General features: G+C 46.6%; 1 protein-coding gene across 3 annotated transcripts in view; it reads left to right on the forward strand.

The window, feature by feature from the left end:
* LOC128107205 (metal cation symporter ZIP14) overlaps window positions 1–10,817 on the forward strand; it is a 48,819-nt gene extending 38,002 nt beyond the window's left edge. For 2 of the 3 annotated variants that reach the window (XM_052732826.1, XM_052732825.1), the window contains 6 exons: window positions 250–419; window positions 3,455–3,574; window positions 4,227–4,415; window positions 4,528–4,735; window positions 5,628–5,812; window positions 7,502–10,817. In XM_052732826.1, coding sequence (XP_052588786.1) covers window positions 250–419; window positions 3,455–3,574; window positions 4,227–4,415; window positions 4,528–4,735; window positions 5,628–5,812; window positions 7,502–7,648 — 1,019 coding nt within the window. In that variant the 3' untranslated portion in view covers window positions 7,649–10,817. The remainder of the gene's footprint in view (window positions 1–249; window positions 420–3,454; window positions 3,575–4,226; window positions 4,416–4,527; window positions 4,736–5,627; window positions 5,813–7,501) is intronic. The other variant, XM_052732827.1, reaches the window with a different exon arrangement.
* Window positions 10,818–16,513: the final 5,696 nt, after the last annotated feature.

The raw sequence follows: 16,513 nt of genomic DNA on the forward strand, positions 1-16,513 counted from the left end.
GCCACCTCAGGAGCAGGGACAGTGTCACAGGGTTCCAAGGCCACCTCAAATTCCTCCTCATACCCTCCTGCAATGATTGAAGGAAATTGCATCAGCCTCGAATCACTAACAAGTTTCCTGTTTCTCTCTCCCTCCCTACTTGTCTCTGGTTTTTCTTTTCGGGTTCCTTCGTTAATACCCACAACTCTGCTCTCCACCTCCTTTCCCCAATGGTGGTTGCCCTGCTCCCTGTCCTGGGTGGGCTGGCAGTATGGGGGTACGGTCTCCTCTGCGTTACCGTCATCTCCCTCTGCTCCCTCATGGGGGCCAGCGTGGTGCCCTTCATGAAGAAGACTTTTTACAAGAGGCTGCTGCTCTACTTCATAGCCTTGGCGATTGGAACCCTCTACTCCAACGCCCTCTTCCAGCTCATCCCCGAGGTATGGCAAGCTGCAGCACTCGCCCCAAAGCACCCCCCTGTCTGCTAGGGGACAGTCAGCACAGGGGGCGGCCCCTCCGTTCGCATGGAAGGTGTAGGGACTAGCTCCCAAGGTCCTTTCCGTTTGGAAAGCTCGGACCAAGGCAGGAGCTCAGAGAGGTTTAAGAGCTGGGTCGAAACCCATCTTTTCTATCCCCAGATTTTACATCCTGGACCAGCCATTCACCTCTCTGTTCTTTGTTCAAAATGGCAAACAGTAAGATTGACCTCAAAGGCACACGAGGGCCTCCAAAGTGCTGGGACTGTTAAGTGAAAAGCCAGTATCTTGGGACTGGAGAGATGGCTCAGTGGTTAAGACCTGCTCTGGTTTGAGCCTCAGCACCCACACAGAGCTTACAAACTCTAACTCCAGTTCCAGGGGATTGGATGCCCTCTTCTGGCCTCTGCAGGCACCAGGCACACTCGTGGTACATGCAGACAAAACACATAAAATATATATATATATATATATATATATATATATATATATATATATATATACATATATACATACACACACACTTTTTTTTTTAATAAAAATGAAAAAGAAAAAGAAGCTAATGTAGCTCTGACTCTCAGTGCGGGGACTTCAATTCAGAGAAACAAAAGCATGACAGAATCCACAGGGCCTCAGTAAAATCCCAGTTCTCTTTGGTAGGGAGATTGAGGGCCGAGGAAATCCAAAGGAAACAGCATGTCTGTGGCACCTTCGTGTGGATGATCTTCCACAGAAGAGGAGGGAGCCAATGTTTTCAAGCCTGAGTAGTCAGCTTCAGAGGCATTCCATCTGATTTAGTGAGATGCCTTCAGCAGATCTGCTAATTATGATGAGCACAAGGCATTTCGTTGTAGGTGGTCTGACAGGCCTGAGCAAAGGCAAGAGACAGTTTCACATGCTTCTGAGAACACTGTTTTCCACAGTATTGTTTTGTGTTCCCAGTGGAGCACTGTGATACCTATCTACCTAGTCATCTTTACCCACAGAGTCTGACCTGCACCAGAGGCCACTGCCCCAAGCCCAGGGCCCATGAGTCTGAGTCCCGTGCTCTTGAATCCCACCTCACCTCCTGGCTCTTTTCCTTCACATTTTTTTTTTCCCCAGGGTGTACCTCTTCTCCAGGAGAGCTCACCTGAATGTGGGACTTCTTTAGCATTTGCCCTCCAGGTTTCTTAGAAGATGATGCTAGAGGGCTGTGACTAAGTGTGGTACTTTAAACACCCGAAGGACTTTGGGGTTCCCCTTCAGTAGGATCAGCTTCTGTCTGTATCATGTCCCAGAAAGAGTTGGAGGTCTTTTTATTTATTTAATCTAATTAATTAATTAATTAGTTTTTAAAAATTTTTTGAGGCAGGGTTTCTCTGAGTAGCCCTGGCTGTCCTGGAACTCACTCTATAGACCAGGCTGGCCTCGAACTCTGCCTGCCTCTGCCTCCTGAGTGCTGGGACTAAAGGCGTGCATCACCACCGCCTGGCTGAAGTTTATTTTTTGAGGCAATCTCACTCCATGATCTCAAATGCTCTGTCTTCCTGCCTCAGCCTCCTGAGTTCTGGGAATGGAGTTTCTGTGAGCCTGTTTTCTGGTAGAGAAGAGACAAACAGGCCATTGGACACTTGGCACCATAAACCAGGAGCCAATTTAGGACAGGTCTCTGGCTACACCTGTCTTCTGTGTCAGTGAATCCTCTTCTCCTTTCCTTATTTAATAAGTAAAGTTTCCAGAAGGAACTCAAAGAAACATCACCTCCACTCCATTCTTTTCAAACGTATTTTTTATTATATTCTAAAGAGTTGGAATCTTTGTTGGGCAGGCTGGCCTCAGATTCTTGGGCTCCGGGATCCTCCTGCCTCATCCTCCTGAGCTTCAGAAACTGCAGGACCAGCTTTAAACCACCCCAAGATCGATACCTGCAGGGACGTAGCCCGCTTTTTTGGTTTGTGGTCCTTTCAAGGTTCTGTGGTCAGGAACATGTTGCAATTCTTACTGTGGAGCAGGAATGGATTTCCCTTTTTAGCAATTGTCACTAACCCACTTCCCATTGTGTTTATGGGCAGATCAACCAGGGACACTGGATTAGGCAAAAATAAACGCAAGCGGCCTCCCTTTACATGTGGGATTTGATGACTGAGTGCTTGTGTGGCTAAATACTGACAGAAACTAAGGCAATGTTCTCATTAAAAGAGAAAAGCAGCCTCTAATCCCCAGCGCTGGAGAGGTAGAGGCAGGCTGATGTCTGAGTCTGGGACAGCATGGTCTCTGTGGTGACACCTAGTTAAAGAGGAAGGAAGAAAGGAAGGAAAGCCAAGTGAGGCGTGGTAGCTCACGCCTATAATCTAGCACTTAGAGAGGCTGAGGTAGGATATTGCTATGGGTTTGAGGCTAGCCTGGGCTATGGAATGAGATCCTGTCTCAAAAGAGATCAACAACAAACAAACAAGTAGACAACCACCTGCAGTGTCTTTTGCCTAGCTCGAGGCTGTAGAGATGGCTCAGCAGTTAAGAATGCTTGCTCCTCTTTCAGAGGACCAGTTTGGTTCCTACCATCCACATGGCTCACAGATGCCTGCAGCTCCCAGGCTCAGGTGACCTGATGCCCCCTTCATGGCCACCCACATGCACATTCGCAAACACACAGACACATACATATAAATAAATCGTATATATCATATGTGTATGATTCATATAATTATTTATGGGCCAGAGATGTAGCTTAGTGGTAGAGTAGTAGACCTTAGCACACTTAAGGTCTTGGCTGCAAACCCCAGGGTCAGGAAATCCTAAAGCTGGTCTGTCTTTTGTATCAGAAGAGAATACCCACCCAGCGAGTGCTGGCATATCGGGGAATGTCAAGATTAGTTTTTTTTTGCTGGCAAGAGAATGTGTAGACAGCAGAGCTCCCCAGGCTGCCTCTTTCCTAGAGCGGAGAGATTGGTAAGCAGGCGACAGGGAGAGATGAGGGCTTGTTTACTTACACTCACTCTCTTTTCCTGGGCCCACAGGCTTTTGGTTTCAACCCTCAGGACAACTATGTCTCCAAGTCTGCGGTGGTGTTTGGGGGCTTCTACCTTTTCTTTTTTACAGAGAAGATCCTGAAGATGCTCCTGAAGCAGAAAAATGAGGTGAGACCCTGGGGTAGTGATGGAATAGCTAGGGGAAAACTCTGAAACTTCAAAAAAAACACTGGTAGCCACCAGGTGGATCTCTGGGAGTTCGAGGCCAGCCTGGTCTACAGAGCAAGATCCAGGACAGGCACCAAAACTACACAGAGAAACCCTGTCTCGAAAAACAAACAAACAAATAAATGCTGGCATGGGTCAGCGAAATGCCTAAGTGCATGAAGGCACTTGCAGGGCAAGCCTGGCAGTCTCTGCATAGAGGAGAGTAAAGAGGCTTGGTGACATGCACCCAGGAACAGCGCTGACTAGTGTAGCCCCCATAAGAGGCCTCTGGTGCCTGGCATGGGGTCACTGCCTGCTAGAGTTGAGTGAAGTGGCCCTCTTGAAGGAGGAATCTTAAGTACTGAGAGTAGTGGTCACCTCACTGGATCTAGTGACATCGGGAGACTACTTCTTTGTCTGATAGGAAGTCCTTATCTTCATGTCCATGTCTTCGGATACAAATGTTTTCCCATATCCCCGTGTGTGGCCAGCTGGTTTCCTTGGATGTGGAAATAAGATCTTCCCTGGCCTTAGCATGCTTCCTCTGAGCGGGTACTGACTGTGTTGGGCTGGTAGTTTGGGTCAGTAACACCAATCCCTTGCCGTTCTCCAGCACCATCATGGGCATAACCATTTTGCCTCTGAGACTCTTCCTTCCAAGAAGGACCAGGAGGAGGGTGTGACGGAGAAGCTCCAGAATGGGGACCTGGATCACATGATTCCCCAGCACTGCAACAGTGACCTGGATGGCAAGGCACCTGACGCGGACGAGAAGGTCATCGTAGGCTCGATGTCTGTGCAGGTCAGCAGCCATCAGCTCCCGGGGGAGCCTTCAGGAAGCCGTGGCCTCTTCGAGTCAGGCTTACTGGAGTCACCCTGTAATCTCAAGTCCACTGAGGTGTGCTTTCCCGTAGGACCTGCAGGCATCCCAGAGTGCTTGCTACTGGCTCAAAGGGGTCCGATACTCTGACATTGGTACCCTGGCCTGGATGATCACCCTGAGCGACGGTCTCCACAATTTCATCGATGGCCTGGCTATTGGTGCCTCCTTCACTGTGTCTGTTTTCCAAGGCATCAGCACGTCAGTGGCCATTCTCTGTGAGGAATTCCCACACGAGCTGGGTGAGTGCACCACGTTCCCGTTCCCTCTGGGCCAGCCGCCTCAGTTGGTGCCTGAGACACCCTTCCTGTGTCTCCTCCCTGCTGCCTGTCCCTCTTCCACCTCCACCGTGTTCCGACTAACTTCCAAATTAAAACAGTTGACTGGGGCGTAGCTTAGAATGGTGAAGGTTTTTACAGGAAGATTTTTATTCCGTGAGCCCCATATATTGTGGCTTATTTTTTCGCCTGTGTAGTGTGGTTAATAACTGCGCCTGCCTTTTAGAATCCTCAAGGGGATTATTAGCAAACAAATGTTGGGCTCATCAGGTGCCCCATACGCTATTGATACACTCAGTGAAGATGATCATCTCGTATGACCTTTTCGTCCTGCGGAAGCTGGGAGTCAGCTCAAGTGTGGCAGGTGAATGAAGTGTGAAAAACAGAGCTTAAGGATGTATGTAGTTTCACAGAGGAAGACTGAGAAGCCAGGACTCAAGACTCAGCGATAACTCAGGGTCCTAACTGTGGCATGTATTGGCTGGTGACTAGCATCTCCCTCTCTCAGTTCTGTACCACCCGTTAGGAGAAAGGGAGCTATTTTTAGTTCACCGGCAGTCGAAAAAGAAACGAGGCGTTGCTAGTTGGTCCTCTCCTTTTAAGAGCCTGTGAATTATTTCCAGCCTCTAGGTGGGGAGCAATGAGGCCACTGCTGGTTATTTATGGACTTTCAAAACCCTGTGAGTTCTTTCCAGCCCCTGTGCCGGGAGGCCATAGCCAGAGATGGAAGATGGAGGTGCCTTCATCCCAGGACCGTCCTTGAGCCTGGGACTTTAACCCACGCTTCCTCCGTAGTGGAAGCATTAGTGTTCCGTGTCCTGACTCACCTCCCTTCCCATTCTCTTCCCTGTTGTAGGAGACTTTGTTATCCTGCTCAATGCTGGTATGAGCATCCAGCAGGCTCTCTTCTTCAACTTCCTTTCCGCTTGCTGCTGCTATGTGGGGCTGGCCTTTGGCATCCTGGCTGGAAGTCATTTCTCTGCCAACTGGATTTTTGCACTGGCTGGAGGAATGTTCTTGTATATTGCTCTAGCTGATATGGTAAGTGTGCCGTGGTTTATGGTTGACTCTTGAATAGGAGGGACAGGGCACAAGTTAGAACGGTTGCTTTTTCGTTCTTTTTACACTGATTTTTGTACCGGTGCGAGTTCATTCTTGTGGGAAACAGCTTGTGGGGGCTGGTTTTCCTTATCTTACGGGTTCCTGAGATCGAATCCAGGCCCTCAGTCTTGGCAGCAAATTCTCTTTCACACTGAGCCATCCTGCCAGCCCATAGTTTTGTTTTTAATAACAGCTTTATTGAGGTCTCTTTCACATACCGCACGATTTGCTGGTTTAAGATGTAACAGTCTGGGGGTAGAGAGACAGCTCCGCTGTTAAGAGCGCTGGTTACTCTTGAAGAAAACCCAGGTTTGATTCTTAGCACCCCTGGCGTGGCGTGGAACTATCTGAGGCTACAATTCCAGGGGATCTAACCTCTTCTGTCCTACGAGGGCCCAAGCACCAATGTGGTCCATAGACATATGTGCAAGCAAAATGCCTTCACACATCAAACACATTTGTAAAAATCTAAAATGATAGAATCAACAGTTTCAAGGCAGCATTAGGGTTTCTTGTGTGTGTTTGAGACAAGAATCTCGCTTTTTAGCCCAGACTGGCCTTGAAGTCATTGTAGCCTTGCCTTAGCCTCTGGGTGCTGGGCATGCAGGTGTAAACTACTATACCAGTGAGTCATTGGTTTGGATTTTTGTTGTTAACGTTTGTTTATTTTATGTATATGTATATTTTATGTATATGCAGCTCTAGCTGCATGTACACCTTTATACCAGAAGAGGGCATCAAATCCCACTTAGAGATGGTTGTGAGCCACCATGTAGTTGTTGGGAGTTGAACTCAGGACCTCTGGAAGAGCAGCCAGTGCTCTTAACCACTGAGCCATCTCTCCAGCCCATCATTGGCTTTAAAAGGGAGAACTTTGGTCCCTCTGTTATCATGTCATTAAAGAAAATTGATTGTACTCTGTCCAGGGTCCTTATTTAAATTTGATAGAAAAGGTGTAATGTGTAGGCAAAAAGAAAAGAATGAAAGAGAAAGAACATTACTTATAACCTGTCTATCACAAATAATGGTAACATTATGTCTCCTTTGAAGTTTTAATATTTTTTGAGAATTTCATGAGTGCTGTATTTGCCCCTTCTCCCTCCAAACCTGTGTTGTCCTTCCCCCGCCCCCTGCTCCCTCTCAAATTCATAGCCTCTTTCTAATTATTACTGAGATATATATATATATTATATATATAACATATATTTTATGTACACACAAACACAAACTGCTGAGTCCATTTCATGATGCTTGTATGTATAATGTGTATTGGATATCCAATTAGAGGGCTCATCCCTGGGGAAGTCTGAGTAGTCATTTCCTAGAACTCCTCATCTATGGGTGGGGCTTTGTGAGGTTTCCTCCAGTCCATGCCGATGTGGCAATTGGTGTTGGCGTTGTTCTGGTCCCGTTTCCGGCAGCCATATTGTTGAGAGCTACAGGGAACGGCCAAAGATAATGCCCCCAATGACTTACTTCCTCTAGAGAAGTCACCAGAACCTCCAAAACACCACCACCGGAAATTGGGGGTGGGTGGAGGTGGATTCAAACCATAACTTGTCCCAATCACCACAGCTGGTAAGATGATAACGGAAACTGTAACCCTCACATTTTTCTCTCCTTTCTCAGTTCCCTGAGATGAACGAGGTCTGTCAAGAGGATGAGAGGAAGGACAGCTTCCTGGTCCCCTTTGTCATCCAGAATCTTGGCCTCCTGACTGGCTTCTCCATCATGCTGGTCCTCACAATGTACTCAGGGCAGATTCAGATTGGGTAGGACCCTGCCCCCGGGGAGCCAGTGGCATTTCGCATCAGACTCTGGGCCTTACGTCCCCGGCCTGAGGACTCGGCATCCATGAAGCATCATGGAAGAGGCAGTTCTTTACACACTGGCACAGACTGCCTGCCTGCATTCAGATGTCAGCTGTTTCAAAATATCCTGTCCCAGGAAGAACCTGCCCCGGGAATCTCTAGGTAGTGCCTCAAACCGTCTCCCCGACCCTTTCCACAGATGATTCTGGAACTGAAATGCCTCACGTAGGACACACCTCCCTTTTCCTTCTGGTCACCCCCGTCTGTCTCTTTCTCTCGGAGGAAGCACCGAGAGATGTTGAATCTTTTACAATGTAAAGATGAAGCCAATGGTCATGGTTTAGTTAGAAATATCAGGGTGGTTTCCAACTTTGGGGGCCTGTGATTCTGAATGTGTGTACCCTGGACCTCAGGTCAGTCCATCTTGACATGGGTTCTCACGTTTTTTACAGAGAAAGGACAGAAGATAAGAATCCTGGTTTGTTTGTTTTTTTTTTTTTTCAGTCTGTTCAGTTAACTGATCTCTGAAAGAGACTGGCATTCTGAGCAGATGAGGCAGGGGATCACCTCAAGTGACAAGGAGGTAGAACTAGTGGTGGATGGCCTGTCTCCTTGGTGCTCTCTGGTCCCCACTAGGATGCTGGATGCTGGTTGTGTGCAGCAGCTGCGTCACACAGGCAGCCAGGTGAGCCACTGTGGACAGTCTTCAGAGTGGCAAGAGGTCTGCACTAAATCAATTCATTTTGCCCTGATTTTCACACACACACCCTCTTGGCTTCCTTTTCTAGATACTTTTTAGATGCCTCACTAGGAGCACATTTAAGATGTTTGTGGGGGAAATTGCACAAATTAATCTCCCCTGGTCTAGCCTCCTGCCTAGGTGAACCTGACACAGAATCGGCACACAGTTGTTTATGCCTTATTGTGACAAAGGTAATCAGAAATGGGGTCAGTGCTGGCCAGACTTAGGACTTGTTAATTGCAGAAATAATAGTTGAATACCAAGGAACTCTGGACCTTGAGGTCAGACCTTGAGGTCAGGGCTGCGGACGTCACTGCTGCCAGTGAGTTTTAAAGGGCAACACTGTCTAGCTACCACCTCCTCCCTGGCCCCAGGCAACAGGATTGAAGCCTGAATTGAGCTGAGTATAAAGCGCTTTCTTTGGCTCCGGAAAAACGGATGGTTATGCTTGACATTTCACACCACAGGCCGGCCTCAGACACTGTGGAGCCCTCTCCTCAGAACTCTGGCTTCCAGGGGAGCTAATCTCCAGGTTCACTAAGTGAATTCATATACTATTATCATATTGATAACGCAGATTCCTTAGCCACTTTGGGGAGCTAGTCTCTCCCGGAGCCTTTCTTAGTGGTGCCCACAGTCACAGCCCAGGGGCCATTGTTTGCATGGCTGACAGTACTGGTTCATTGCCAACACCTGAGTCTTTCTGTTCTTACCCAGGAAAACTGTCCATTTAAAAACAGCATATATATGCATATATACACACACATGTGTATATATATGAACACATATATGTGTGCATGTGTGAACACATGTGTATATATATGTTCATTCTTGGGGAAGCATGCTTGCAACCAGGAACCCTGACAACACACCTCGGGGAACATAGAGATTTGCTCGGTTTCTCTCCCGTCCTTACCTCTCTTGCCTTGGGTGGGTTTGAGAAGAGGCAGGAGGAAGAGGAAACTTCAGCAATCATGGTTCTAGATTGAATGTTAGGACCAAGTCCTGGTAGGATTGGGGTCCAGTTTTACCAAAGAACCAATTCCTTCGATGTCAGAATCTAGTAGTTTATGTCATCGTCATCGTCCTCACTGTTGTCACTGTTTGAAGAGGAGTCTTTATCTTTTCTGTTTTATTTTTCCGACAACCGCGTCAGGAGCTTGCAGAGATTGACACTCAAACTCTAAGGCTGAGCACGGTGTGGTGGCTCACACCTGTAATCTCAACCCTCAGGAGGCAGAGTTGGTCGGAGGCTCAAGTTTTGCACCAACCTGGGCTCCATAGAGAATCAGTCGCTGGCCAGCCTGGGCTACATAGTGAGATCCTGTGTCAGCCAGACAAAATGAAGATTAAAAACATAAAACTTAGTACTCTTTTATGTGTGGGCTGAGGGTGTGGTTCGGTGGTAGAGCTTTTGCCTAGTGTGTGTGTGACACCCTGAATTTCGTTCCCAGCACCACCACACCCACCCCCAAAAAAGATTGGAAGATTCTGCTTTGCTTAGTTCACGTTCTTGTGTACTAGAATTTAATTTTAGAATCCCCTCTAGATGCTGTTACTCCTTAAATCCCCTTCATGCTGAAGGAGGACAGTGGCTTTAGAAGAGCTTCAGAATAGTTTTAAACATGAGATAGGGTGCTTGCCACGCACACTTCAAGGAACTCGAGAACTTTCTTGTGCAGACAGCTGCCTTTCAAGGGAAATCCTGGAGCCTCATTCTTCAGACTCCGGTGGGGGTGGGGTGGGGTGCTCCGGTCCAGCTGATTATCTGTGGCTGTTGGCTGCAGATTTGCCCAGCGAGTTGAAATCGTGGCCACCGAATCTTTCTGACTGTCAAATGTTGAACTTGCTGTTTTAAGCATTTGTACATATTAGAAGTCCAAGGGGTGGTGAGTTGTTTAGCGGACTTTCCCCCTCTGGCCTTATTGCCTGTAGCTTTCTGCCCCCTGCTAACACTAGCAAGGAAAGTGCTTGTCACACAGAGGAAGGAGCCCTTAGCCAGGGATAGGGTCCTGTCACTTCACACCTCATCCCTGACCTCACCTTTTGTCACCCACCCCTTACCCCCAATATTTAGTGTCTGATGTCTGGTGTCAGCAGGGGAGCATTCTTCAGTAACCCTTCACCCTGGGTTTTAAACGACTTCTCTGTTTGGGTCGCCTAGGATCCAGCTTTAGCGAACCCTCTTCCAAAGAGATGCAGATAAGCTGGGTGATTTTTGCAAAAAGAAAGAGGATTTTATTCATAGTTCCCTTTACAGTTCCATCACAGTATTTTTTAAAATAACTCAGGTGTTATGAGAAGAATTAGAAAATAAAATAACTTATGTCATGTGGACTGTAAGTGTTTTATTTGTAAGAGTCTATAAATAAAGCTATATTCTGTAAGAATTGGTAAGAGTCCCAAGTGTGGTCTTTGGCCTGAAGATCTGGGCTGTAATGAAGAATCTTTGACACAAGGTGGCGATCGTGTGTTGCTGATTTACAAAGGTTTTTTTTTTGTTTGTTTGTTTTTGTTTTTGTTTGTTTTTTTTTTGGCCAGGTTTGGCTTACATTTTGCTTATGGGAATTTAGAAGGGACTTCATATGTCCTATAATACACTTCTTTTTTAAAATGATTCACTTTGGGTCAAGTGTGTAGCTCAGGAACAAAGGACGTAGCTGTGGATGAGGCCTTGGAAAGAGTAAAGAGTGTATGTATAGAGTTCTGTATAGAACTCTACGTTACTTTTCCTTTATTTTTCGTCACGTTTATTGTGTGCATGTGTGTTTGAGTAGGCATGTTCATGCATTCCAGGGTGTGTGAACAGGTATTAGTTCTCCTACTATGTGGTTTCTGGGGATCAAACTCAAGTCATCAGGCTTGATGACAAACAACCTTACCCCCTGAGCCATCTTGCCCTTTTTTTAAAAAATAAGGGGCTGTTTTTATGGATAATTACTCTTTATAGGTTCTTGAAGTGGTGTTTAAATGTCACGCCATTCTGGTTTAGCTCTTACTGGATGAGACACTTCCAGGGGACTCGTATGCTAATGGTTACCCAGAGATCTCATCATAGTTTGCTGAGGAATAAATCTTATAGTGTGAAGGGGCTGGAGAGATGGCTCAGGGGTTAAGAGCACTGGCTGCTCTTCCAGAGGACCCAGGTTCAATTCCCAGCACCCACACGACAGCTCCTAACTGTCTGTGACTGCAGCTCCAGGGGATCTGACACTCTCACTGACACCCTCACACAGACAAGCATGCAGGTAAAACACCAGGGCACATAAAATAAAAATTTTGAAAACTTTTTAAAATCTTACAGTGAATTGTCAGCAGTTACTAGCGGTGTCCTGAGTATCAGAGTCGGCTCATTAACAAATGGAACCCTCTAATAGTATCCTGACAACTTAACATTTCAGCAAGAGCCCATTAAGGCTTATTCTGGTGGTGCTGGGATGCAGTAATAGACTTGCTCTAAGCCCCAGCCTGAGGCAAAACAGTATTTTTACCCCCAAGCTTAGAATAGCTCTGCAAAACCACCTATCCTGGGACAGCATCCACAAATCATATTGGTCTTTATGTGTGTGTGTGTGAATGGGTGTTATGTCTGCATGTACATGTTGTGTACCTCTTGCATGCCCAGTGCCTGAGGATCGATCATCAGATCCCCTGGGACCCGAGTAGCAAGGGTTGTGAGCCACCAACAGTTGTGCTGGGGATCAAACCTGGGTCTTTCGGAAGAACATCCAGGACTCTTGACCACTGAGCCATCTCTCCAACCCCTCCCGTTGGTCTTTTAATTTGCATTCATTTTCAGCACATGTGCTGGTGGTGTCACAAAGGATGTGGGCCGCAGCACTGGCATCGATCCCTTCTCTGGGACTCTTCCTCCACGTGCTCTTACTACTTTCCTAGGCTGGGTTTGGTTCCTGAGTGATGGCTTTGCTGTCTCCTTATCTGGCCCACGTTCATGTAGAAACTTACTTAAAAGAGGTGAAATTATGGCACCGGAGACAATAGGCCCTGGAGTAAACAGGCCTTTAAGATGATTAGAACTGTCACCGCTGACATCTCTTTGTAATACTCTTAGCCAGCTAAGCCTGTTGGGGGAGGGGGTGAAATGCACTAAAACTGGACATGTCTTCTGAAGTAAGTCATTAGGCTTCCCTCCTTACTGCTGCTTTCCTAGTCAGTGGTACCCAGGTCTGATTTGAGGAAAATCCATTCTGAGAAATGGCAAAGATACTCCATGGACACAGGTCATAACATTGGAAAAACAAATGCCTGTCTATTTTAAAGAGCATGTACACTTTGTGGTCTAGCATGGGATACACATATTCCTGAAGACTGATGGTTTATCCATACAATGCCCATTGAAAGTCAATGTCTTCATTCTTCTGGAATACATCAAATTACAATCCGTGTCTTCTAGACAGCTTTAAAAGTATGTGTGTATATGTGTGTGTGTGTGTGTGTGTGTGTGTGTGTGTAGGTATGTATGTATGGGCCAGTGAGATGACTCGAGGTAAAGGCCACTCCTCCACACCTGATGACCTGAGCCAGGACCCTGGCACCCACATGATGGAAAGAGAGAACCAACCCCTGTGTATTATCCTCTGACCTCCACAAAAGTGCTTATGACATATGTGAGTGCCCCCCCTCTAAATAAATAACAATCTGGGGCATCCTGGAGAGGATCCAGGTTTGTTTCCCAGCACCCATGAGGTGGTTCACAGTCACTTGTAATTCCGTTTTCAAGGGATCTGACACCCTCTTCTGGATTTTGCAGGCACCAGGCACATACATACGTGCTGCACATACATACAGGCAAGCAAAAACAGTCATGCATACAAATAAAATTTTAAGTAATTTTAGGAGACTTTTATTTTTAATTATGTGTATGTGGGGGGGTGGGCGTTGCGCATGTGGATGCAAGTGCTCTCAGAGGCCACAAGAGGGCATCAGATCCCTTGGAGCTGGAGTTGGTGGTGAGCTGCTGGAAACTGAACTCAGGTCTTTTTCAAGAGAGTACTCTCCATTCCCTAGCCACCCCTAAAGAAAATTAAGCCTAAGGAAATTATACTTTTACATATATTTGGAAAAACACCAGCAGTTGGGAAAGACGCAAAGGCTTATCAGAGATCCATGTGTTTCCAACATCACAGCCTCTTCTTACCTCTTCTCACCAATTGTTTTCCACCGTTCATTTGAAAGGAAGTGAATCAACAGACTAGTCCTCTGGGGTAACAGCAATCTTTGACCCTGGCAGCAGGTAGGCGGGCAGGATGGTTGTCACATCAATTGCAGTTAAGGGATAACTAGAAGTTCTCTGACCCTGGTAATCATAAGCCAATAAGTACTTCTCCTGCTAGGCTCTGGGGTTTACTTCTTTCTGTACCTGTGGTTTGCTCATAGATACTCCAAACACTAAGGTTTTGAACAAATAAACTGGGTCCTCCTGAGCTTTCACAAACGCGTGAGGTCGTCTCAGTGGAGGCCCCTGACAAATCTTCTGCTGATATCATTGTAAATGAGGTGTTTTCTCTTAAAATACATATTTTTCTGGTGGGATACAGAGTCCAGGTCTGTAATTCCAGCATTGCAACACTTGGGGGGTGGAGGCAGGAGGATCAGCAATTTAAGGCTAAATAAACCTTAGAGACATAGTGAGTTTGATTGGTGTGCGTGCGTGCGTGCGTGCGTGCGTGCGTGCGTGTGTGTGTGTGTGTGTGTGTGATTAATTATAGATGCTAATAGGGAAGAAAAAAACCTTTCTCATCATGTCTTTCTCAAATAGGCCTGCAACTGTCTTTTCTATTAGTCTCTACTCATTGTACAAAGTAGTGGATTTCGCTGAGACACTGTGATACATGCATAGAATATGTGCTTTGATCACGCCTGTCCTCTTGGTTGCTCCCCCTACCTTACAGTTCACATAGCAGACTCTTTGAAGCTGTGGTCTGTGGTGTCCTAGACACAAGGCCCAGGTCACAGTTTATAACATAAGGCCAAGTAGTATATGCTTTGGGGTTGGTTTTGTTTTGGGTTGGCTGATTCTTGCCCTTCGTATTTTGGAAATGAGTGAACAGTGGAGGACTGGGATTTAGATTTTTCTTTCCTAGGAATGATGATGGTTTATTTATTTGGGATTTTTTTTTTGGTCGTGTGTGTGTGTGTGTGTGTGTGTGTGTGTGTGTGTGGTGTATGTATGTGTGTTTGAGGGGTCATGAATCCCTGCATGAGTACAGAGGCCGAAAGAGAACATCACCATCTACCTTATTTTCTTGAGATGGGGTCCATTATTGAGCCTGAAGCCTGGAGCTGGGCTGGCAGGCAGCAATCCCAGTGACCCCCCCTCCTGCACCACCCCCAGTGCTGAGGTTGCAAGGCACACTTTACTTGGGTGCTAGGGATTCAAACTCAGGTCCTCACGCTGACTTTCAGGGAAGGGCCCAGCACAGAGGACATTGACTTGAGTTGTAGCTCTGTGAAAGTCTAAGAGAAGAAGAACGTTTCGAGCTAAAGGGCCAGTGAAGCAAGAGGTGGGACAGGTATAAGCTTGGTGGGCTTAAGGCCAGGATGTACAAGAAACCAGAGCTGCCCTAACTGGAACAGTCCCCAGAGGAAAGGAGCTGTGCCAGGCTCTGTGAAGTCGATGGGACTCAGAGCTTGTCCGGAAGGGGGAGTTAGCATCTGAGCCTCTGAAGCCAAAATGGCAGAGCTGCTTTGTGCTCTTACAAATATCTGAGATACATAATGATGAACTGTTGACAGGCTACAGGCCATGAAGGGAAGGGGTTCTCCACGGATTCGTTTTGTCAACTTGACACTAAGTCACCTGGGAAGAGGGACCCTCAATTGAGTAATTGTCTCCATCAGGGTATATGGACATATCTGTAGGGCATGTTCTTGATTGCTAACTGACTGTCAATGGGCAGTGCCATCTCTGGGCCTGTGGACCTGGCCTGTATAAGAAGGGTAGCTGAGCAAGCGTGGGCAGACAAACCAGTAAGCAACATTCCTCCATGGTCTCCGCTTCCGTTTCTGCTTCCAAGTTCTGGCCTTGAGTTCTTGACCTGGCTTCCTTCAGTGATGAACTGTAACCGGTAAGCCAAAGGAACTCCTCCAGACAGTGGCTGGCCTGTGTAGGAACTCACTGTGTAGACCAGGCTGGTCTCCACCTCATCGAGATCTGCCTGCCTCTGGAGTGCTGGTATTAAAGACGTGAGCCACCACACTTGGCTTTTCAAGTTACTTTTGGTCACTGTTTTATCTCACCAACAGAAAGCAAACTAATACATGGGCTTCGCCCAGGAGACAATGGATAACATGCCGCTAAGGTTTTCACATAACCCCAGAAACAACAGCCGGAATATCAACCTGTAAATATATGCTTACCAATTGGAAGAACTTTCTTCAGTTTTTCATTTCTTAGAATCATCTAAATAGGTTTGGCTTTCTTTCTTTCTTTCTTTCTTTCTTTCTTTCTTTCTTTCTTTCTTTCTTTCTTTCTTTCTTTCTTTCTTTCTTTTTGTAAGACAAGATTTCAGTATATAGCCCAGGTGGGCCTCAAACTCACTAACATTTGACCTCAGTCTCCCAAGTGCTGGAATTACTGGCATGGGCCATGTTCAGTGGGTATTGCTGCCTGCCTGCCTAGCTCCAGGTTCATTAATGGACCCCATCTCTAGAAACTAAGGTAGATTATGATGTCCTCTTCTGGCTTCTATACTCATGCTGGGATTCATGAGGCCCCCAGCTCCCCACATACATACACCACATACACGTGTTTTTCTAATTATAATATATATGTAAAATTCTTTTTATTTTTTATTTTTCTTTGTTTTTCAAGACAGAGTTTCTTCTTTGTGTAGCGTTGGCTGTCCTGGAACTCAATCTGTAGACTAGGCTGGCCTCAAACTCACAGAGATCTGCCTATCTCTGCCTCCCGAGTATTGAGATTAAAGGCATGCTCCACCATATATATTTTAACATGGACTGGCGGTGCAGACTTATTATAATTCAAGCTACTTGGGAGGCCAAGGCAATCAGGGTTGAAAGTTTAAGACCTGCTTGGGCTACAGGGTAAATTCAAAGCCAACCTAG

The sequence above is a fragment of the Peromyscus californicus genome, unplaced genomic scaffold, assembly GCF_007827085.1.
Source record: "Peromyscus californicus insignis strain IS unplaced genomic scaffold, ASM782708v3 Scaffold_12__1_contigs__length_115047231, whole genome shotgun sequence".
NCBI lineage: Eukaryota > Metazoa > Chordata > Mammalia > Rodentia > Cricetidae > Peromyscus > Peromyscus californicus.